This window comes from Lepus europaeus, chromosome 3 (assembly GCF_033115175.1).
Source record: "Lepus europaeus isolate LE1 chromosome 3, mLepTim1.pri, whole genome shotgun sequence".
In the NCBI taxonomy this organism is placed as follows: domain Eukaryota; kingdom Metazoa; phylum Chordata; class Mammalia; order Lagomorpha; family Leporidae; genus Lepus; species Lepus europaeus.
Genome location: NC_084829.1, coordinates 136,792,444 through 136,815,077, shown reverse-complemented (window position 1 = coordinate 136,815,077; position 22,634 = coordinate 136,792,444). Strand labels below are relative to the sequence as shown.

The following is a 22,634-nucleotide window of genomic DNA, read 5'->3' as shown; positions in this document are numbered from 1 at the left end:
CACTAGTTCACTCTGCAATGGCTGGGCCTAGGCCAGGCCAAAGCCGGGAGCAAGGCGCTCCTTCCAAGATGCCGACCTCAAGGGAGTTTATTAAATTTAATGAAAAAATAGATGAGGTTCACTGTGGTGTATTGGGTAAAAGCAGTACCTGCGGCACCAGCATCCTATATGGGTACCAGTTTGAGTCCTGGTTACTCCACTTCCAATCTGGCTCCCTGGTAACGTGCCTAGGAAAACAGCACAAGGCAGCCCGAGTACTTGGGTCCCTGTACCCATGTGGAAGACCCAGGAGAAGCTCCTGGCTTCGCCTTGGCCCAGTTCTGGCCTTTGCAGCCATTTGGGGAGTGAACCAACAGATGGAAGTGTTTCTCTCTCACTTGCTCTCTCGCTATCTCGCTCTGTAACTCTGCCTTTTAAATAAATAAATAAATCTTTTAAAAATAAAATAGTCACAAATACTTGTGAGCAAGTAAGCCAGATGAACACATTATTTAGGGAAAATTAGCCCGTGAACTAACTCTTATTTTGCAAATCTTATCTTTCTGGTTTTTGAATATTACTATTTTATAAACATCTTTATTTCTTATTCTGTCTTGACTTCCAGATCTCTTATAGGAAAGAAATATATTGTGTTCATAAGTGTCCTCAAATAATATGAAACTTCTCAAAATGGAGTATAAAATTCAGAGATAGTCTACTAAAAGTTAAAAAAATGGATTGATCATACCATGTATCTGCACATTTCAGTACAAATCTGTTTCTTTTTTCTGCCTGTGACCTTCATGCACGGTTGATGGGAGTGAAGATTGGCAGCCCTCCAAAGAGTGTGGGAAAACCTGTCAGAATGTTAAGTGTATATTCCCTTTGAGTCACCAGTTCTCTTTCCACACTGATTTTCCTATAGAGCTACATGTAGATTTGTAATAGTACAATGATATCACTTAAAGTTGAAATTAGTAAAATACTGGAAACCACTTAGATAATCTCTGAATCAATAGGTAACTGGTTTTATAAAACAAGGTGTGCTGACAATGAAATATTGCGTAGTCGTTTAAGATTGTGTTCCCAGTTCCTGATTTCCGAGTAGCTGTTGTGGGCATTTGGGGAGTGGATCAGCAAATGGAAGCATTCTCTCTTTCTGTCCCATGGCCTCTCAAATTAAGAAAAATAAAACTTTTAAGGGAAGTGCTGAAGGGGCATCAACAGCAAGTCACATGAAAGAGCGCAAGTCTTTAAAAAAAAAAAAGTCAGATGCGTGTTTCACGTGTAGATGTGGAAGGTCTCTAAGAGAGACTTAGCCAAACGCAGAACAGTGGATTAACTGCAGTACATACCATGTTCGTGGCATACACTTATCAGAAAGCTGGAAGTAGGACAAAACAGAGTCTGAGGTTAAAGGAAGACGGTCAGCTCACCTTTGAATATTTTGTCCCATTTAAATGTTGGCAAAATCTACCACCATAAGCCTACCTTTCAAAGTAAACTGAAATGTGAAATGTCATCAGAAGCCTGCCACTTAGACCTCACATGTGGACATCCTGAAAGTATCATGTGCATGAGCAAGCGTGACCAATGCCAGTGCATCGAAAGACAGGGGCAGAGTCACTTCTCCATCTGTTAACTTCTAAGGTGTGTTCTCACGGAGGCTTGTATATTTTCAGTCACTCAGTAAATATTTATTGAGCACATGCTGTGTGTGTGTATGTCTGTGTGTGAAAAGTAAATCTTTAACTTGGGCCTGAGGATTTCTTTAGATCAATGGGAACTTTAAACAAGAGAAAAGTGGGACCCAAATGGACATGTCGGAGGTCTCAGTACCCAGGAGGAGCAGAGCTTCTGGCAGGACCCAGATCGCTCCAGGGCATACTCCAGTTCCCACCAGCCCCCACCCAGAAGGATCCCAGAGGGACAAACTCCCCTTGAACTCATCCTCATCCTTTTCAACCATCAAAGTCAACCCAGATCCCTTTCAGTAGATTTATCTCCTCACAAGACTCACTTTGGAAACACTTCATAGTATCAAAAACACAGCCTTCAATGTTAAACATTAAAGGGAATGGAAAGATTCTGAATTTCTGTGGTTTTTCCTTAAAAAGTAGCAGTTAATGTGCGCATGGTGTCCTCAAGGTCTATACTCTGTGTTGCGCTTGGACGCTCACCTACAGTGTTATCTCACACAAGGGTGCACGAACAAATTTGAGGAAAATCGAATTAAAAGGTAAGTCTAGGGACAAGTGTTTGGCACCATAGTTAAACCACTGCATGGGTTGCCTGCATCCCATATTAGAGGGCCTGTGTGCAAGTCCAGGCTCTGCTCTCCGTTCCAGCCTCCTACTAAGGTGTACCCTGGGAGGCAGCAGGTGACAGCCCAAGTAATTGGGTCCCTGCCTCCCACATGGGAGACCCAGATTTGAGTTCCACCTGGCCCATCCTCTGCTGTTGTGGGCATTTGGGGAGTGAACCAACTGATGGGAGATGTTGGTATCTCTCTCCCCTTTCTCCATCCCTCCCCTTCCCACCCTCTCTCTGCTTTTCAAATATATATAATGAACAATATTTTTTAAATGATAAATTAATTTTGATGCAAAAATTAAAAGCCATGAATAGGTTTTTTTATATTTTTAAATTTATTTATTTATTTGAAACAGACAAGAAAGAGATCATCCATCTGCACATTTACTGCAAGCCGTGTGCATTCAAGGGGAGCTGGATCAGAAAAGGAGAAGCCAGGACTGGAACCAGCACTCCAGCATTGGGATGCCCATGTCAGAAGTGGGGGCTTAACCCGTTGTGCCACAATGCCATCCCCAGTTTTTTATAATACACATTTTCCCTGAACTTTTTGAAGTGCCCTCATAGATGTTCTTAGTTATTGCAGCTCAAGAAAGCATCATATTAAAGAAAATGGCTTTGTGTAGCATATTTTCCCCTCAAATGGAATAGGAACATGTGACATAAAGAAGAGAAGGGGCATTTCCACTGTTGATTATAAGATTTATTTATTTATTTGAAAGGCAGAGTTACAGAGAAGGCAGAGAGAGAGAGAAAGTGAGAGAGAGAGAGAGAAAGAGATCGATCGTCATCTGCTGGTTCACTCCACAAATGGCCAGAGCTGGGCCAATCTGAAGCCAGGAGTCTGGAGCTTCTTCCAGGTCTCCTATACAGGTGCAGAGGTTCAAGGACTTGTGCCATTTTCTACTGCTTTCCCAGGTCATAGCAGAGAACTGGATCGGAAGTGGAGCAGCTGAGACTCGAACCAGCGCCCATATGGGATGTCGGCACTGCAGGTGGTGGCTTTACCCACTATGCCACAGCACCAGCCCCTCCATTCAGATTTTTATCCTGTTATGTTGCCCCCAAACCAGGGTGAGCTCCTGGGACACAAGGCTGGCTGCTGCTTGGATGTGCCTGGGAGGCACTTAATGTGTCTTTTCTCAACTGATGATTTTCTCCCAAATCCCTTTAACACTTGCCCAGAACCAGTATGTAGTGTTAGGAAATGTGGTCACAGGCCAGAGGACTTCACCTTCTCAAAGGAGAGAGGCACATGGTTCTATTGACTCTGAGAGCACCATGTCCATTGCGGGTTTGAAATCAGAGCATGCAGTTTCTGTCCTATCCTTTACCAGACCCCAAAGAACAGAAGGCTGTGCATCTTCTTCACCCCCACTGTTAGCATATGAACTCATGCTAACCATGAAAAACAGTATTGTTTGGTGTTTTGTTTTGTTTTGTTTTTCCTGGAATTGTGACGGGAAGCAAAGGCCACGCTTGCTTAATGCAAACCCAAGAGCCTGTGTGTGTTCCATGTAGCACCGCCTTGCCGCCCTGACTGTTCAAGTTCTACATCTGCCTGTGTTCCGTTTCCCTCTTGTTTCCCCCCTGAAGCTGCACGAGAAATTATCTGGTTGGAGAGAGAAGAGCGCGCCAGGCAGCACTATGAGAAGCACCTGGAAGAACGGAAGAAGAAGTTGGAGGAGCAGAGACTGAAGGAGGAGCGGCGGAGAGCGGCGGTGGAGGAGAAGCGCCGGCAGCGACTGGAGGAGGACAAGGTGAGAGGACGAGGCGGGGCCAGCGCACAGAGCCTCGGCTGTCAGCGCTGTCACCAATAGGCGTGTGCGTCCTGCAAAGCCAGCCAGGCGTGCCGGGGAGGCTTCCGAGGAGTCAGCTGAGCAGATGGCCGCAGGTGCCCAGGCGCAGTCTGGAAGTCAGGTTAGAGACAGGGCTGGTCTAAATCAGTAACTTAGGAGCCTCCTGGTTCTCATGCACTGAAACAGATGACACCTCTCCGAAGCAGTCGGGTTTCTTACAAACATTTTCACAAAAATTGTCCCCATTTAACCTTTGAGCAATTTTTGCAAAGATCGAAATTTAGATTCTTAATGGGTCAGTCATACAAGGTACTACAGATCAGTAAATCATGGGCCGCAATTACCCATACACTCAGATTCTGAACTCCATTTTCCACACATGGTGCCATCTGTGTTACACGCTCATTGAAGCCAAAAACCAAGCTGTCTTGCTCATGTGTTGATGACAGCATCACATCTGGGGTTGGTGTTGCTGCACAGCAGGTTGAGGTGCCCCCTGCAACACCAGCATCCCGTGTGGGTGCCCTGCTTCCCATCCAGCTCCCTGCTGGTCCTCCTGGCAAAGCAGTGGAAGATGGCCCAAGTGCTTGAGCCCCTGCACCCACATGGGAGACATAGATGGAATTCTAGGCTCCTGGCTTCCCCTCTGCCCAGCCCTAGCCTTGCAGCCACTTTGGAAGTGAACCAGCAGATGGCAAATCTTTCCCTCTCTGTCTCTCACTCTTCCTCTCTCCTTCTGTAACTCTGCCTTTCAAATAAATAAGATAAAAATAAATACTAAAAAAAATCATCAGACCCAGTATTAAGGGTCATTTATGTGGGAGCCTGTTGTCCAACCAGGGCTTCATAAGCTGGCTCCTGATTATTTCACTGGCTGTGCCAGACTGGTATTATCCCCACTGTAAGATGAGGTACAGACCAGAGGGAATTGATGAGGAGCAGCAGGGCGGGAAGACAAGTAGTACCTTCTCGCCCCACTCCACGGTAAGTTGAAGCCGCTTCAGACAACTAGGTTGATTCTGATCCCTGCCTCTCCGCTCTGGGTCAGGAACGCCATGAAGCTGTTGTCCGGCGCACGATGGAAAGAAGCCAGAAGCCAAAGCAGAAGCCCAACCGATGGTCATGGGGAGGCCCTCTGCACGGGGGCCCTGGCATCCACGGCACAGGTAACACCCACAGTGGCCGCTTTCAGAGTCAGCAGTCTTTGGCTTGGGTTGATTTTTTTTGTTGTTGTTTTGTTTTTGTTTTTGTTTTTGGTCAGTAAAAGTGCATCTGCTTCTTTTTTTCTAAATCTATGTTTGCACAACAAAAATCCTGCTGAAATAATTAAGCTCTGATTAAATGGTGCTACCACTGTTTGAGGATAAGAGGGTGATGGAGATAAGAGGTTCTCTCTCTTCCTCAGCACGGCTGCTTTTCTCCCGTGTTGCAAATTCCTTCAAAAGAGAAATTGCCAGTGTTTGTAAATCAACCTGCTCACTTCAACTCCACATGATTTTAGAAACTTGTTTGCAGAAAGGTCTCAGGATTACGGAATGAGCTAACCAGCTTTATCTTTCTCTGGGAGAATCACAGTAATAACAACTGGGCAGGTCAGCACTCTGAGCTGACCTCTGACCCCTAATGCGTACACACAGCACTAATGCTGTGTGAGAGAATGCGCAAGTTTCTTCAGCCAGAAACAGTAGAAGATGTCTAAGCCGTGTCCTTCTTCTTGAATGAATATAAATTCACGCTGAAATTTGAACTTAGTGTAAGGCTTTATTTTTGTACTGTAAATTCAAGACACCTTGAATTTTACATAGTGTGTCAGTTTTTTTTAATCTGAGTTTATTTATTTTTTTAATTTACTTTGAAAAGTCATTGTCTTACATTCTGTCCCCAGGTGGTTTTGTTGAGTCATCATTCACCTCTCTCGATTTAGCAGGCCTGGACCACCACTTCACAACTTTTGGTGGTACTAGAAAATCTGGTACAGAAACCCCTGCGATTGCTGACTGCCTGACCCGTAGCTAGCACCCTGGCCCGAGGGCCGGTTCCCCCATAGCTGAGCCGTCCCACCTTAGTCGTAATGCATGCTTCACGTCCTATTGCATAGACCTAGATCTGGGGTTGGCACAGTGTTTCCTAAGTGCGATAATCTGACGCAGGTGACTTAAAGGTTTTGCAATAATTACATGTGGCATGTTTGCTTTCTCTTTCCTTACTTCCTTTAAAACCTCTAAAACCTGGTTTTTACCTTTAAAAAAATTACCTTGGATTTAAGTATATCCAGGTTAGCTTTTCTCCCTTTCCTCCCCTTCTCCCAATCTATAACTGCCATCACCCTTTTCATTTTCATCTAAATGACTGAATTTTTGTTCGTTTGCTCTTTGTTCTTTGATTCCTGTGTATCCTCTCTAACCCTTTTATTTAAAAAAAAAAAAATCTAAGGAATATCACCACAGTTTGCTTTCTTATAACAGCAAACCAAATTGAAAGCACTTTTTTTGTTCTTGACTGTTCAAGACCCAGTCAAACCTGTGATGGTGCCGTCATTTACATGTGATGGGGTGGTTTTACATATAGAAAAGCTGCCGTAGTGTATATTTTGTTAGCCATATTTTTTACTTGGCTTCATGCCCTATACATAGATGGCAGAAATAGCCTGTTAGAGATGGCTGATGTTTCTGAGGGGACAGAGGGCTGCTTCCCCTTAATTCTTGCTTCCAGGCTGAGTTTACCATGTGACCTCTGTTGCTTACCACTCACAACAGGAGAGACTTGTGATACATCTGGGAGCTCTTACATAAAATCTATTTTCACAAGGGCTGTCAATTAGAGCAAACTGCTCCTTTCCTTGTACAGACACGTTTGTCCAAAAAGAATTTGGAATTTGCCTAAAAGTTCTCAAAGATCAGAAAATGATGTGCTGTGATCTTGAGAGCAGTGAGCAGGTCTCATTCACTCTGAATACCTTTTAATTCTCAATAATACCTGAGGTGTGATGAGTTCTCTACCATTGTTACCTGACCAGCAACAGGTCCTACTGTCTCCAGTAGAACATCCCAACTGCTGGCATATCAGTTAGCACTGGCCTGAAAAACTTGACATGTTTGAAACTGAGTCAATTTGCATTTTGTACAGTGAGAAAAATAAATAAAAATTTTCAGTAATAACAAATGCATGATATACCTCCAAAATTTAAACCAGCTGTGGCAGAGTTTTTTAATTTTATTTATATGAAAGGCAGAGAGACTGAGACCATTCATTCACAGTATCATGTAGGATGGGAAGATTTAGTCTAGCTATTTTTTTCCTCTGATTCTGATGCAAAACTAAATGTCTTTAATCACCACCTATTGGGAATCTGCCTGAGGATAAACCTGCATGTAGACACAGCTTTCCTCCAATCAAAGCTTCACATATATAAAGCAACATGAGAAACTGTGTTAGAGAGACTGGTGTTGTGGTGCAGTCTGTTAAACCACCACTTGTAACATCAGCATCCATATCTAGTGCCAGCTGCACTACTTCAGATCCAGCTTCCTGCCAATGTGCCTGAGAAAACAACAAATGGTGGCCCAAGTGCTTGGATCCCTAACACCAATGTGGGAAACCCAGATGGAGTTCCTGGCTCCTGGCTTAGTGCCTGGCCCAGCCCTGGCTTTTGTGGCCATTTGGAGAGTGAACCAGCAGATTAAAGATCTCTCTCTCTCTCTTTGTCTCCTCCTCCTTCTCTAATGTTCTGCTTATCAAATAAATACATCTTTTTTAAAAAGAAAAAAGAAGAAGAAAGATAATATGTTTCAGGGAGTAAACATTTAGCCTGGTGGTTAAGCCGCCCTCACTCCTGTTGTAGTATCTGGATTTAGTTCCCAGCTCTGACTCCTGACTCCAGCTTTCAGCTAATGCAGACCCTGGGAGGCAACAGTGATGGCTCAAGTAATTGGATTCTTGCTGCCCATGTGGGAGACCTGGTTTGCATCTCCAGCTCCAGCCCTGGCTATTTGCAAGTATTTGGAGAGTGAGCTAGTGGATGAGTTTCTCTCTCTCTTCCAGCTTCTCAAATAAATGGGAAAAAATGTAAAAGGTTAAAAAAGAAAAAGTATAATATAAAATCACCTGGAAATTACTTTTGTTGTCTTTTTTTGTACCCAAACCTCACATTTCATCATTAGGATGTTCCATTTGACATTATTCCTAAATCTTTTCTTTATGCTAAGATTACTCTAAAGAGCCCATCTGTTGTACATAAATGTGAGTCACAGAATTGGTGTTTTCAGGCCTTTTTAAAAATGATAGAATTGCTTTAACTGTAAAAATGAATCCAAGTTGAAAATAGCAATGTCTAATGTTAATGAAAGATTCATGACCACTCTACTATAAATAGTAAAAAATGGTTATTCTATAGGGAAAAGTTCACTGCACAATTTTTACTGCCAATGTTAGACCAATGGAAACTTGATTTTTAAGGAATCTACTTCAATAAATAATTTTTTAATTTTATGAGCAGTTAATAATAACAAATAAAATATGTCAAAATCCTTTTCTTTAAATTTGGCTATGGTAGATCAGAACATTCAGTTAATTCATAGATAACTACAAGAATAAGATTTTTGGACTCTTTTTATATGTAGCTTTTTTTTTTTTTTTTTTTTTTTGGACAGGTAGAGTTATAGAGAGAGAAAGGTCTTACCTTTGTTGGTTCAACCCCCAAATGGCCGCTATGGCCGGCGCTGCGCTGATCCAAAGCCAGGAGCCAGGTGCTTTTTCTTGGTCCCCGACACGGGTACAGGGGCCAAAACACTTGGGCCATCCTCCACTGCACTCCCGGGCCACAGCAGAGAGCTGGACTGGAAGAGGAGCAACCAGGACTAGAACCCAGCGCCCATATGGGATGCCGGCACCTCAGTCAGAGGATTAAGCAAGTGAGCCACGGCACTGGCCCCTATATGTAGTTTTATTCAGTGAACACAATTTGTGCTAATGAGCATGATTACATCACAAGCAAATTAACAGCTGATTTTTGCATTTATATATACATTTCCCTTATTTGAACTTTAAGAATTATTTTTAAATTATTCAACTGTAAGATGATCAATAGTTTATATACATAAACTATGAAAGAAATCTATATTTAGTCAGTTCTGTTGAGCAAGTTTGTGTGCTGGTTCTACATTAGTAAGCCACGCTGAACTCGCAGTCACCAAGATGTGGTTATTATTACACTCTTAAATCAGTTTCTAATGTTGCACAGCACGGGGGGTGGTGAACAGCAGTTCATAATAATCTATTATATATTTTCTGAGCAAATAAAAAGGAATTTGAAGATGCCTATCAAGTATCATTTTAAATTTCAAATGGCAAGGAGAGGGAAACATTAATAACTCTGATTTGATCAGTGCACATTACACACATTTAAATGTCACACTGTACCCCATAGAATTGTACAGTTATTGAGGATTAATGAAATTTGGGGGTGGGAGGGAGCCGGGATTGTGATACAACAGGTTGAGCCTCCACGTGGGAAGCCTGCTCCCCATATTACAGTGCTCTTTCAAGTCTAAGCCATTTCTCTTCCTATCCATCTTCCTGTTAATGCACCTCAGAGACAGGAGATGGTAGCCCAACCACTTAGCTCCCTGCCTCCTACTTGGGAAACCCAGAGAGAGTTCTGGGCATTCGGTCTAGTTCCAGCTGTTGGAGCTGTTTGGAGAGTAAAGCAACAGCTAGAAGATTCTCTGTCTTTCTGCCTTTTGAATAATAAGTAAATCTTTTAAAAAGAAAATACATTTAAAAAAAAATTTACTAACATACAGTACTTGACATTTTTGGGGGTCAGCACAATATTTCAACCATACACACAGCGTAAGCCAATCAAAGCAGGTAACTAGCCTTTCCGTCACGTTGTCCTATCTTTGTGTGCCAAGCCTACCAGCTCCTCCCTTCCGTTTCCTTACACAGCGTATAATCCATTATTGTGAGCTGTAGGTACCACACCGTGCTGTGGAACACTGGAACTTGGTCCTTCTGTCTGCTTCAGTTGTTGATCCAGCCTTTCTGAATCTCTTCTCCCCTGATGCTTGCCAACCTGTGATAGTCACTATTCTAAGTTCAGATCAACTTGTTTGTTAACTTCCAAATAATCTTTTTTTAAAAAAAGTCTTTTGTTTAGTTTTTTGTTTAATGGCTAAGGAGGGACTGGTAGACTAGCAGTTAAGATGCTGCGTCCCGTATTGAAGTGCCTGGCTTCAAGTCCTGACTCCCGTTCCTGACGCTGCTCCCTGCAGGTGCCTCCCCTGGGAGGCAGCAGTGATGATTCAAGTACTTGGGTTCCTGTCATCCACATCGCAGGGGCTTTGGATTGAGTTCCCAGCTCCTAGCTTTGACCAAGCCCCAGTCTCAGCCCTTGCAGGCATCCGGGTATGGAACCAGGGATGAGAGCTCTCTGTCTCTCTGCCTCTCAAATAAGTTTAATTTTTTTAAGGAGATGGAAGTGTTAACTAACCTGATTTGATCTTTACATGCTGAATGCATGTGTTGAGTTACCACACTGTACCCCATAAATCTGTGCAGTTAAAATTTTTTTAAAAGGTAGGCTTGGCCATTGTTATATTTTTAATCTATACTTCCGTAGTGGACTGTATTGCCCTGGGTAAAATTACTCTACAAACAAAGGGATTGGCAAACACACAGACCCTAGAGTCCTTTTGACCCTAGCATTTGGGTGTATTTTATCAGCACTATTATCACTCCCTGCGCCTGCTTTCAGAAGTTATGAAGGTGTTCACTTAAGTGATCCTCTCCTTGCTCCATAGTCTGCCCCCCGCTGTTTGGGTAACCCTCCTCTGATCTCCTTTTTGTCTTCATCCACTTATGTTATAGAAATATCCTTGAGTTTCCATGGCTGACAAACTGGTAAGCTAAAGACTTATTCTGTCTTGTAAGAAAAATGAATTTTACTTCTAGCCTTTAAGTTACCTTTAAAATGTCCACTTAGAAAACTGTGCTACTATGGAAAGATCTAGAAATAGAGCTGAAAGCATCTGATCCTAGTTTTTCCTTCCATCAGTGAACTAGGAAATTGCAATCCTGCATGTTGGCTGTCAATTAGCATTATCTCCATTTGTTTTAGATCCAGACAGGCGGTCAGTTTCCACCATGAATCTTTCGAAACATGTTGATCCCGTCATTAGCAAGCGGCTCTCCTCCTCATCTGCAACTTTACTAAATTCTCCAGATAGAGGTACAGTTCAAAAGGAAAACAAAAACAAAAAAAGTGTTCTGTTATTTACTTAATGCTTTTTTTATGAATGTTTACAGATGAAAATAAGCATCTGAAGTGGCTTTCCCTACATTTCTTAAATAGGAAGAAAAAAGCTTCAGAGTAAAAAAGCAGTAAACGGCTGAGCAGCATTTCCCTTGCGACAAGAACGTTTCTCATTTTAGAACTTGGCTGAGTGATTGCATTTAGCAGTGATGAAAGCGATGCTTCTCTCGACTGTCTAGTAGATGAGTTTACAGCTCCAGAAATCACCCACTTATCCACCAAAATGCAAATGTCCTTTGTTATGAACATTCCTTTTCCTCCAATCACATTGTCTGTGGCTTTTCATCTGTACTTTGGGAACTCCAGGCTCTGACTTTCTTACAGAATCTTTTTGGATGATTCATGTTGGTAGATTTCATTTTTGTTAATTTACTTCTTATTTAACCAGACATTTTTGACTGCATTTCTTATGTGTGTGATGGATTTTTCAGTGTCCATTCATTTACTCCTGAGAGACTTGGCCTGACTTCATCATTTACAGTCTCTGAAAAAGTTTAATACCCATAGTCCTCCAATTAACATCTTATTTGGCTTTTGAGTTTTATTCATCCAATGGATTTACAGTACATGAATGTTGAGTCATTTATAAAGTGAAATTTTTATTTTACATCTCTCATAGAAAGAAAAATCAAGCTTTTAAGCTAAGCTAAGCTACTTGTTCTGCATAAGCATGATGGTTTTAAATAAAACCAAAGAGTTAATGTGCAATATAGAAGCACATACTCTCTAAAAGTATTAAGATGTGTTTACTATGAGTACTTTATAAAGAAACTGGGACACTTTAATAGTCTTTAAAAAGAATGTAATGCGTGCATGTTTGTGTGTGTATGTGCATTTGTATATTTTATATTGTATCAAAGTTTATGGTGTCATTGTAATGTATAATATTATATGAGTGTTGATGTTATTTATAACTAATCTCTTAAAGCAGTAAATATTTGAGCAACTCCTATTCTTGTCTTTTAACCCAAACCATTTCTTTTTTCACAACCTAATTTGCCTGAGTCATTGCCTAAATACATGTAGTCAAATTGGGTGCCTTTCATATGTTAAAATGCTATGGGTTAAAATTTCCTTCTTAAATATAATTTTCTTTCAAATCCATTTACGTTAATTTAACATAAAGATAGCATGCAAATGCTATTCTTAAAGTTGCCTGTTTAATCTTTTTTTGGAATTGTTCACTTATTCAGCACTTCAGTTTTATACTTTTGCCAACTTGGATCTGAGACTAGCTGCAATTTGGATTTTACAGTACTTTTTAAAGTTAAACTTTGCTTACTGCCTCCTGCAGTCACACGGCTGAAATTAGGGGAAGGGAATGAGGAGATGGGCCATGAACTGGACAATATGCTGTCCCTCCCTTTGTGGAAGGACAGTGCTGAACTGTCTGCATCAATTAGGAAGAAAATGTTTTATGGGCCCTGCCTGACAGTATATGACGAGATATTCCTAAGAGAATAGGCTCTTAGAACCAGTACCTGTCGGATGACTCATCTACTCTAGGTGAATAACAGACTCCCTGAGAAATCCATATTTTTTAGCCCAAACCACATTTTTGTGTTAAGTTTCATGGCTCCTAGGAGCCTTTGAGTTTGTCTTGTCTGGGCTGGGTGGTCTACCAAGGGAATTTGTCAGTATCTGGTTTTTGAGTGTTTAAGTTGTTCCATGGCACTTAATATCTCTTCCTTTGTAATCTGAAAGTCAGGCCCCTCTAAGTTAAAACACAAAGCAATAAACAAACACACAAACTCCCCTTTACTAACCTTACTAAAACATTTTCTTACAGAATCTCTCAGCACAGTTGTGAATGTGATGGAAGTAGAAACATGTTTCTCCTTGTAAAATCTTTTATTCACAGTGTTGGGAGCTATAAAACAAATCTCTTCAGATTTGCTTGATATGCAAGTTAAAATGGATTTTTAATGATCTTCATATGAGGCAAATTCTTTGGTTGATGCCTTAAAGATTCACAGAAATAAAGTCATTGAACTTCTTAATGGAAAAAATAAAGGCTTCTCTTTTCAATGATGAAACATCCCAAGTGTAGTTCTAAACTACATTTTAAGAAGAGGTGGCATTCATTCATCTACTGAAAATGTATTTCCCTTGAAGGATTTCAGCTAACCTTAATCACTCTTTCCTCATTGAATTTATGCTGTGAAGGTATTGTGATTTTAAGTTGTGTTTTAGTCTGTGGCTACAAACTGCCATACCATAGTTTATGATTATGGTATTTTGTACTGGCCAAAACTATTTCAATATTTTTTGTAATATTTTTATTAATGTTTTAATGTCAGATAATAATTAATTTAACTGCAAATATTCTCCTCATAAACAGAAAATCTAGTGAATGATTCACTAATTCTCAAATTCACCAGAACCTTGACCAAAGTAACTACTCTTTTAAAATAAAATCAGGGAGGTGGATGTTTAGCCTAGTGGACTACATCCCATATTGGAATACCTGGGTTCCTGGCTTAGCTTCCTGCTAATGCAAACCCTGGGAGCAGCAGGTGATGGCTCAAGGAGCGTGATTCCTGCCATCTATGTGAGGGATCTCTCCTCCCCTTCTCTCTCCTTCCCTCCCCTCTCCTTTCCTATCTTCTCTTTTTTTGTACTCTCTGCCTCTCAAATAATTTTTTTAGAATAAAAAAGCAGATCAAATAGATGAGGTACTTATGGGAATTTGGTACTACCTAACAGATCAGAGCAAATATTTTCCTAAACCAATGTTTAGAATATGACTTTTACTAACTAAAAACTAATTTCCTAGAATTGAAATACTTGCCTTGAAAATATGACATAATCAAAATTGTTGAAAAAGCCACTTGTCCTGAGGCAAAGGCATCTTCTTGCACCTGCTGTTTGTGGGTCAGAATAGAAGTGGCTTTGACAGGTTCAGACAGTTTTAAACACTTTTATGTAAGTGATGTAGATATATGATCTAAAATAGAGATACATAATCACTTCAGTAATATTTGTCAGATTTTGCAAGCTGCTTTGCTGGTATTTTTTGTAAAATACCTTCGGCATAAACATGGGACATCCCTGGAAGCTAACACTATAAACAAAGTCATTAATTGAAAATTGGCATGCATTTCCTAACCATGGTCTTGCCAAGCCCCACTATAATTTGGAACCATATGTCATTGCATTATTTTCAATTTGTTTTCTTGAGTCTTCAGGTGCCTACCAGTAATGTTCAGGGTGTGTTTTTGTTGGATGTTGGCTTTTTGGCTTAATCTTTACTTCAGTCTTAGCCTTTTCCTTGGCCCAAATTTTTATTTTTTTGCCAAAGAAGGACCTGAAAGAACCCAACTTGCTGAATGGAGGAAGGGAAAGGACTCCCACACAGAGCTCCGCATTAGTCTTCTGTCATGTTATTCTGTCTAACTCCTGCTCTTCACCACTGACTGCCTATGTAGCTGTTCATGGAGATGTAGCATAATTTCATGGGGAGCCATTCTGTCTTTTATATAAAACCAGCCTTTGTTCACCACCAGCACCTATTCGAGGTACCTGGGAAGCTGAGGTGTGTGCCCTCCTAGCAGTCTGCTGTGCATCCCAAGGCCCATAAGATAGATACTCCCTAGAGTTACCCACACACTCCAAATCTGCAGTTGAAGCCATATTTCTGTCTTATTTCCTGTCGACTGGAAAATGTGCACCTGTAAAACTAATTTACAACCCGCCGCAAAATTTACATCTTGCAAGAAAAAAAAAAGCAACCTGGTACAGTGGCTGCTGCCTTTGGCCTGCGTTCCCCTTGCCCTGACTGCCAGCCAGCTGCCCTCCCTGGAGAACGTGGTCTTCTTTCTGGAAGGCACCGCATAGGGAAGCCCTAGGGATGATGTTCTGCGTCCTCCTGACCCTCAAAGAATGCCTCTAACATCTTGCTTATGTGGTGACGTCTAGCTCGCCGCCTGCAACTCAGCCCATGGGAGAGCAGCGTTGTTAACAGACTCCTGACGCCCACACACTCGTTCCTGGCCAGAAGTAAAAGCACGGCTGCCCTGTCTGGAGAAGCAGGTAAAACTGGCAGGGGCCACGTCCTTCCCTGGTGAGGTGAAGTCCCGCTTTCGAAGCATATCTGAGTCTCCAGCATTCTCCTGATCGCATCTCGGTATCTCCTAATATGCGCTTCCCTCTTCTCCCTGTGGAAAACATCTGTTGGTGTTGCTTTCATGCCCTGCCATTGTCTCTGAGCATCCAGCTTAGCATCTTATCTGGACACCAGACGCCCGGCAAACAGACGAGGCCCCTCCCTGCGATCGGATGGCTTCAGGTGCTTCTGCCTGTCCGCAGCATCACCAGAAACCAGTATCCCCTACTTGCCTTTGCTTCTGCCTGTATCTGAGCCATTGATCAAAGGTAGAAATAATTTAAAGTGAACACTCCCAGGTGGGCTTGGGAGTAAAATCAATGCCCAAGCCTGTTATTAAAGCATAGTTTGCTAATGTGACTGTGGAGTAGCTACTTAGCCTTCCTGTGCCAGTCTTGGGTGTAATCTAGGAACCAAGACCTCCTAGATCTCTCCAAGCTGTGGAGAAGGCTCATTATAGTATACTTAATTGTTACAGTCTTGGAAAATATGCAAAGCATGCCTCAGACTGGTTCTCACAATGAGTTATGACTCGTGTACTTTTTTAAAATGCAAAGCATGCCTGAATGAGCCACTCCATTTGATGAGAACTCAATGTTGGTAGCACCTGTCTCTAGCTGGTGAGAGGTACGTGTTTGGTAGCATCATAGTGAGCTAAGTCCAGTTTTCCCAGATCTCCTTGGGCACCATTACTGTGTGTTACCCATCTGCCAGCCCTCATCTTCAGCCCTTAGGAAATTTCATACCCACTTCGTAAAGGCCCTTTTAAAAGTGCTTTGCCTCAACAAGCCTCTTCATGTTCACTAGTCCACTTTGCAAGTAGTAATTCTTGGGAGCTTTACGATGTCTTTCATCTGCGGTGCGGGATGAGCTAATGAGTCTCAACCCTGCTTCTCACAGTACCTCTGAGAATCAGTCCAGGAAGCAAGTTGAGGCATAGCCACCACCTTCTTCTGGACGCCAAGTGCAGTGACAGCAGGTGTCCGCCTCTGCCTCCCTGGCACCCAGAGTGCTGCTCTGTGTACAGTTGTGCGGGCAGCCCCCTGGCCCTCAGTGTTCTGGGCTTTCTGTAAAGAAGCCCTCCTGGGAGAACTGTCATGTTGCTTCCGAGATTTTTCTGGAGTAAAAAGTACAGTTTATTTCAAGATAGCTTTTTCTTATGCCTATAAATATCTACAAGTCATGGAAGTCTTTCTTTGTGTTTAACTAATTGAAGAATTCTTGAAAGCGCTCCTCTGTCCTGTTTCGTGAGATCTTAATAGTTCATGGTCATCGTGCTTTGGGATCCCTGCACTGTGTCTTGTGCTGTGCTGAAGGACTGCCTTGCTTTGCTGTTTCTGTCATCACTAACTTGTCTCAATTCTCTTCCTCTAGTCTTTCCCAACACCATGTCCTCATTCTCCACTCATTCTGTTTGCCCAGCTTCTCCCCTTCCTTCCTGTTATGCTCCATCCAGGTGCTTCTTATCTGACACTGGCTCCTCATTACTTTGCAATTTTCTATTCTCATTTTTACAAACTAATACGCCTGTATAATTTATTTTAGTGTGGAGCATGGCATAGTCATTACTTGAGTTGCCTATTTTATCAGTATATTCCCTAGATCATTGTTACCTATTGCACTGATACAGCTTATGTATAATGAACGAAAGGTAGGCATGTTTTTTTAATTTCCATTTGAAATTATGTATGTAAACATCTCTCCAGTTATTTTTTCAAAGACACCTTTTATGCCATTTTTATTTTTCCATCTGTGTCCCAGTCATTCTTTCTGTCTACCTTTTAGTGTTGTCCCTTGACTTCATCACAGTCCCAGTTGCCTTTGGCTAAAGTTAGGCCAGTGTTCAGAGCCAGGGTTGCACCAGCAGATTTAAACAGCCACCCTTAACTGGTAGGGTGTCTGCAGATTGCAGCCTCTCTGAGCAGGCAACAAAGCAGTTGAGAGTTGAAAATCCAAATTGGAGACCTCTCATTTGCAACTGCTGCCCATTTTTCCCAAAACATTCAAAATATGTGTGACTAATAAAGCTCAGGATTAAATAATTTATACATATAAAATGCTTAGAATAGTACTGTTATCCCTCCTTTCAGGGAAGAACACCAAAATCAGCTCCTTTGTCCATTTGGTGCTGCAAAGCTAAAAGCAAAACCAAAGCTAAGCATCAACAGTATAAGCTTTATTTGGTGGTCAGAGATTGGAAAAATGGATCCCAGCTAGCAAATCAATTTAATCTGCTGGAAGCTGATGAGTCATAGATACAGGGTCACAGGAGTAGTGGCAGGTCAGGAATTTTGTTATGAGATGACAAAGACAATCTCAGTTCTTGTCTCCCATCAAAGAATTTCCATGTGGACTGAGATAGTGAGCAAAGCAAGATTTATAGAAGTGAGAAACTTCTGCCATCGCAGATACGAGGGGACTTCAAGGGAGAAAGTGCCAGGGGAACCTGTTTGTACTGGCTCTTTTATGACAAAAGTGACCACCTAGATTTAACCAATCAGGGGAGGAGCAGAATAACAGCTGACAACCAATCAGAGGGTAGAGTAACAACCAATCAGAGGCAGGGATAAAACCCCATCAAAAGATTGGAATTTGTAATCCTGTCTAGCTTGCTCTAATGGTAGAACTAAAAACCTGTCATAGGACTGGAATTGGTTATTCTGTTTAGGCTGTTTTCATATGAAACTAATGTTGCTAAAGGCAGCCTCTGGGAAGAAGCAAGCACTTTGTGCACTCTTAAAGGGACTCTGCCCCCTTTCTCATTCTGACGGGGATCTGGCCTAGCTGCCTGTTATCCTAACTCCTCATACTTCCAGGATCTCGTCCACTGGTTGTCATGGCAATAGCCTACTGTGATGGTAGTGGTAGGAGTACTTTTTTTTGTTTTAATTTGAAAATGAGATTATAATGAGTCTTGAGGTCACCTTGGCCTCTATCTTGGATCTCTGATTCAAACCTTTTCCTGTGGAAGAACTACCCATAGCATCCTGTTCTCAAAGAGAAACAATGCTAGATTAGGGGATGGAAGCTTAACTAGACCAGACAAGCCTTGCCCTAGGTAACTGCAGGTAATAGACCTTCAATAAACGTTAAGTATTCTACTATACAGTTTTTCTGTTCTCTTTGCTACACTCTACCCATGTGAAATGCAGTGTCTTTTCTCTGCACTCATTTTGTGTAGATCTTGAATGAGTGCAATTAATATACAGCACTACCAAGAACAGAAGAAATACATAGACTGAGGAAACTTTGCCAAGGACATTTCCATGAGAGAATGTTTATGTTTAGTGAAACCACATATTTGGGATATGGAGGATACTCTGGGAAAAAGTAACTCATATGAAACAATATTTCTTCAGAAGGGCAAGATTATTCAAATAATTTATTTGAAGGGTTTGTATATTTTGATAATTGCTGTTCAGAGCAACAGTTAATTTCCATGGAATTTAATATCCTTTAAAGGAATTTATAATGTTTATCTTAGTCAGAAGGTGTTCCTTGGACACTTAAACTTGAAGTTTTTTTTATAGACTACACTAAATAGGATTAAGGACATATATTTACTATTTCCTCAACACTGTGATAAAGAATAAACCGAGGCCGGCGCAGCGGCTCACTAGGCTAATCCTCCGCCTTGCGGCGCCAGCACACCGGGTTCTAGTCCCGGTTGGGGCGCCGGTTCTGTCCCGGTTGCCCCTCTTCCAGGCCAGCTCTCTGCTGTGGCCAGGGAGTGCAGTGGAGGATGGCCCAAGTGCTTGGGCCCTGCACCCCATGGGAGACCAGGAGAAGCACCTGGCTCCTGCCATCGGATCAGCGCGGTGCGCTGGCCGCAGCACGCCAGCCGTGGCAGCCATTTGAGGATGAACCAACGGCAAAGGAAGACCTTTCTCTCTGTCTCTCTCTCTCACTGTCTACTCTGCCTGTCAAAAAAAAAAAAAAAAAAAAATACACCGAAAGAAATGGGGAGATTGGCTTACATCAGAAAATTCTTCATAGATGCCTTGTGAAATTTTGATTTTCCACGCAAGAAAAAATAAATCAAATGTTTATGCTTGGTTCCTTTTCAGTGCTAGGCCCTTGGCCTCACAGCAAGGCTGTTTTCTGGGGTTTCCTAATCCTTGAGCAAGGTCAATGGCCTCTGGCTGTGCCCTAGGCAGATATGTGCCTCTCCTCTGGGTCCTTCATCCCCTGTAGTGCCTTGTGCCCAGATGTTACTCCTTCAATGCATTTGATTGACCTGGAAGAGTTTTGCATTAATGAACCTCTTCCTTGTCTGAAAAATGCTAATGTTTTCCTGTGTCACTTCACAAAAGGTTATTTTCAAATAGTCTCCCCTGTGATCAGGACACGCAAAATGACAGAGGTTCTTCTTCATGTTATAAATCCTGCCTTCACTCTCAAGGTCAGCAGTAAAACTTTATGTCTGCTCCCAAGACACCTATTGTTTTAAGGAGAACTGAGGGAATGAAGAATGTTTCAATTTTTCCTTTAGATATAAAATTCTGTTTTCAGGTGACAGGAAATGAAAACATACTTTCCAGTCTCATCACCATTCAGTGATGGCCAGAAGATAATTAAAGGCAGTTAATCAAAGAGAGCATATTAATGAAGATACAGTCTGTTGATGGACACTGAACTCTATACTTTGGAAATTAAAATTACCCCATATTTGTCTTAGAAACGTTTGAGTTTTTAATTTGTTAAAACTATTCAGTTCAGCTGGCATACTGTTCTGTTTAAAGGATTGCTACAAGAACTAGATGTGGGTAAAATCATTTTATAACCCGGTTCAAATATGTAGTATTTTCCTGAGTCATCATGCTTAATGGCCTTTGTGGGAAAGCAGCATCTCTGAATGACATTGAGGATGAACCTTGGAATCTTAGCACCCACACGTTGGCATACCTGTGCCATGTCATATGAATTTCCTTAAACCCATTATTGCTCAGAATAATGTGACTAATGACAGTGTCTTTGAAGATGATTTTGCAGGAACTATATAGTTTTTGAAAAAATATTCCTTGCTGAGTAAAACTATAAGCACTCTTCATGATTCAACCTTATTTTTCACAATTCTAACATATTTGTGTTCTATTCACTATTATCAGTAGTTACACCCCGTTTCCTCATATGTTCTGATGCTTCTTATAGACCATCAAATGCCTTGGTTTGGGGGGAAACCCAAGCATGCATTTGGTTTGCCTTTAGATAAGATATTTGCAGAATTTTTTTTCCTGGATGTTGGTACTTAAAACAAGTCTTAACACTTGGTAAGACTTGACCACTTAAGATTTTTTCAATCCAGTTGGCTTCCTTACCCCCCCTCCCTGCTATTGACCTGAACTCTGGAAATAGTTCTAATGTGCCTTGCTTGTCTGCTTGCACGCTTCCTCTCTTTCCATCTCTTCTTCTATCTTAAAACTAATTGAGAAAAAAATCTGATAATATACCAGTGCTCATATAAAGATTATCTTGTATCACAAATGTGGTATTTTTCCAGAACCATCAGTTTAGTGGAATCTAAAGCCATTGCTCTCCACAATCTGTGTTTCTAACCACATTTTAATAGGCTAACAGCTAGCGACATACCGCAGACTTTTCACATGGATGTGCCTTACTTTTGGACACACCGTGTTCTCATAGGACTGTGAGGAGAGTTGCGTGCGATGGTTCTGGGCACCTTTAGGTAATAACATCTTCTCCCTGCTTTTCTCTCTACCTCTGCTTTGCTCCTTTTCCTGAACCTGCTTTTGGCTTTCTTCAGCTGCACCCCTGGCACTCTTGTGTGTAAAACCAATGCCCTGCTCCCTAGTCATCCCCATTTGTCCTCGTTCAGCATCTTGCAGCCCCATCTCCATGCCCTCCAAAGCCGCACACTCTAGACATCCGGTGGATCGACCAAAATTCTTTGTAACGCCGTCCGAGGGCTCTGCACGCAGGAGGACCGTTCATGGCACGGCGGTGAGTAGCTGGTGGGAGCAGTCGGCAAGTCTGGGCGACACTGCTGATTGGGGCAGAACAGACACCACGCCCAGGTGCATTGTGGGTAGGAGGGGGAGGTGGCAGAGCCACCCAGCATGGCATCCATCCCACCCTTCACAAATCTTGCTGGCTGGACAATACTGTCCTCCTACTTCATCTCCACGTGGGGACTTTGCCCTCCCTAAACATCTGAGGCTAAAGCCTTCATACAAATAAGTGTAAAGCCAGGATACTTTTATTTTTGAAAGTGAGAAATCCAAATGGCCTTTGTAGGGGACGCACAGACTCCACTGCCCTAATGTTTTATTCTAGCCATATCCAGATGCGGGCTGAACTCTAAATGCAGTTCACTAAAGAGCAAGGGCAAGAGTTTTTATCCCGTGCAGCCAAATGCCCTCAGGCCCATATCTTAAAATATAGTAAAAAAAAAAAAAAGTATTTTGAAAACAATAGTTTTGTGCTAAATAACCAATTCTTGAAAGGCTCTTGGACTGTGCAGCAAACTCAGCATTTTGCAAGTGCAGAATATAATTTGTTATTACTGGAAAGGCAGCTGAGCTCATGTTCATTTTCACCACGCTATAAATGCAGTGAGGTAATTGGAATGTCTCCAGGAATCCTACTGCATCTTACTGTGTTTGGAATCCATTGAAAGATGTAGGCATTGTTCTACAATCTTTAGGCTTTGTACTTGAATCCTAAAAGTCCAGACGATCAAACAGAAGATCTCCTTGCCTCTCTCCCTTGATAATACTCCGATCCTTTTCATGGAAGGCTAGGACTTTGTTTTGTTTTGTTTTAATCTTAACTTCCCAGAGCAATTTGGATTTATAAAGCTGATGGACACTTTAAAGGCTTTTGCTTACAGGATAATTTGAAGGTTTGGAGAACTTTGGCAGCTTTGCCTATAGGCAGTTTTCTTTCAAGCTCCTGTCGGCCTTGGGAATATCACTGTGGAATTCTTGAGAGAGTCAGGCCCCCAGCCCAGCAAGCCAAAGGTGAAACTACCTTTGATGTCTGTGAAGTTTGAGTTCATTAGTGCGCTTGGCGCTTCCGAGAGCCTAGCTGTGGACAAGAAGACGGAAAGCTCTGGCTACTTGTTGGGAAGGGGAAAAGAGCATTTACCAAAGGAAAAATATCTTGT

The 22,634-nt window shown here is 41.9% G+C and overlaps 1 protein-coding gene across 2 annotated transcripts in view; it reads left to right on the top strand.

The window, feature by feature from the left end:
* Window positions 1-22,634, top strand: part of MAP7 (microtubule associated protein 7) — a 197,004-nt gene that overhangs the window by 142,368 nt on the left and 32,002 nt on the right. Inside the window, exons 4-8 of one of the 2 annotated variants that reach the window (XM_062186816.1) lie at window positions 3,889-4,052; window positions 5,140-5,257; window positions 11,209-11,319; window positions 15,322-15,435; window positions 21,345-21,469. In XM_062186816.1, the coding sequence (XP_062042800.1) occupies window positions 3,889-4,052; window positions 5,140-5,257; window positions 11,209-11,319; window positions 15,322-15,435; window positions 21,345-21,469 (632 nt within the window). The remainder of the gene's footprint in view (window positions 1-3,888; window positions 4,053-5,139; window positions 5,258-11,208; window positions 11,320-15,321; window positions 15,436-21,344; window positions 21,470-22,634) is intronic. The other variant, XM_062186817.1, reaches the window with a different exon arrangement.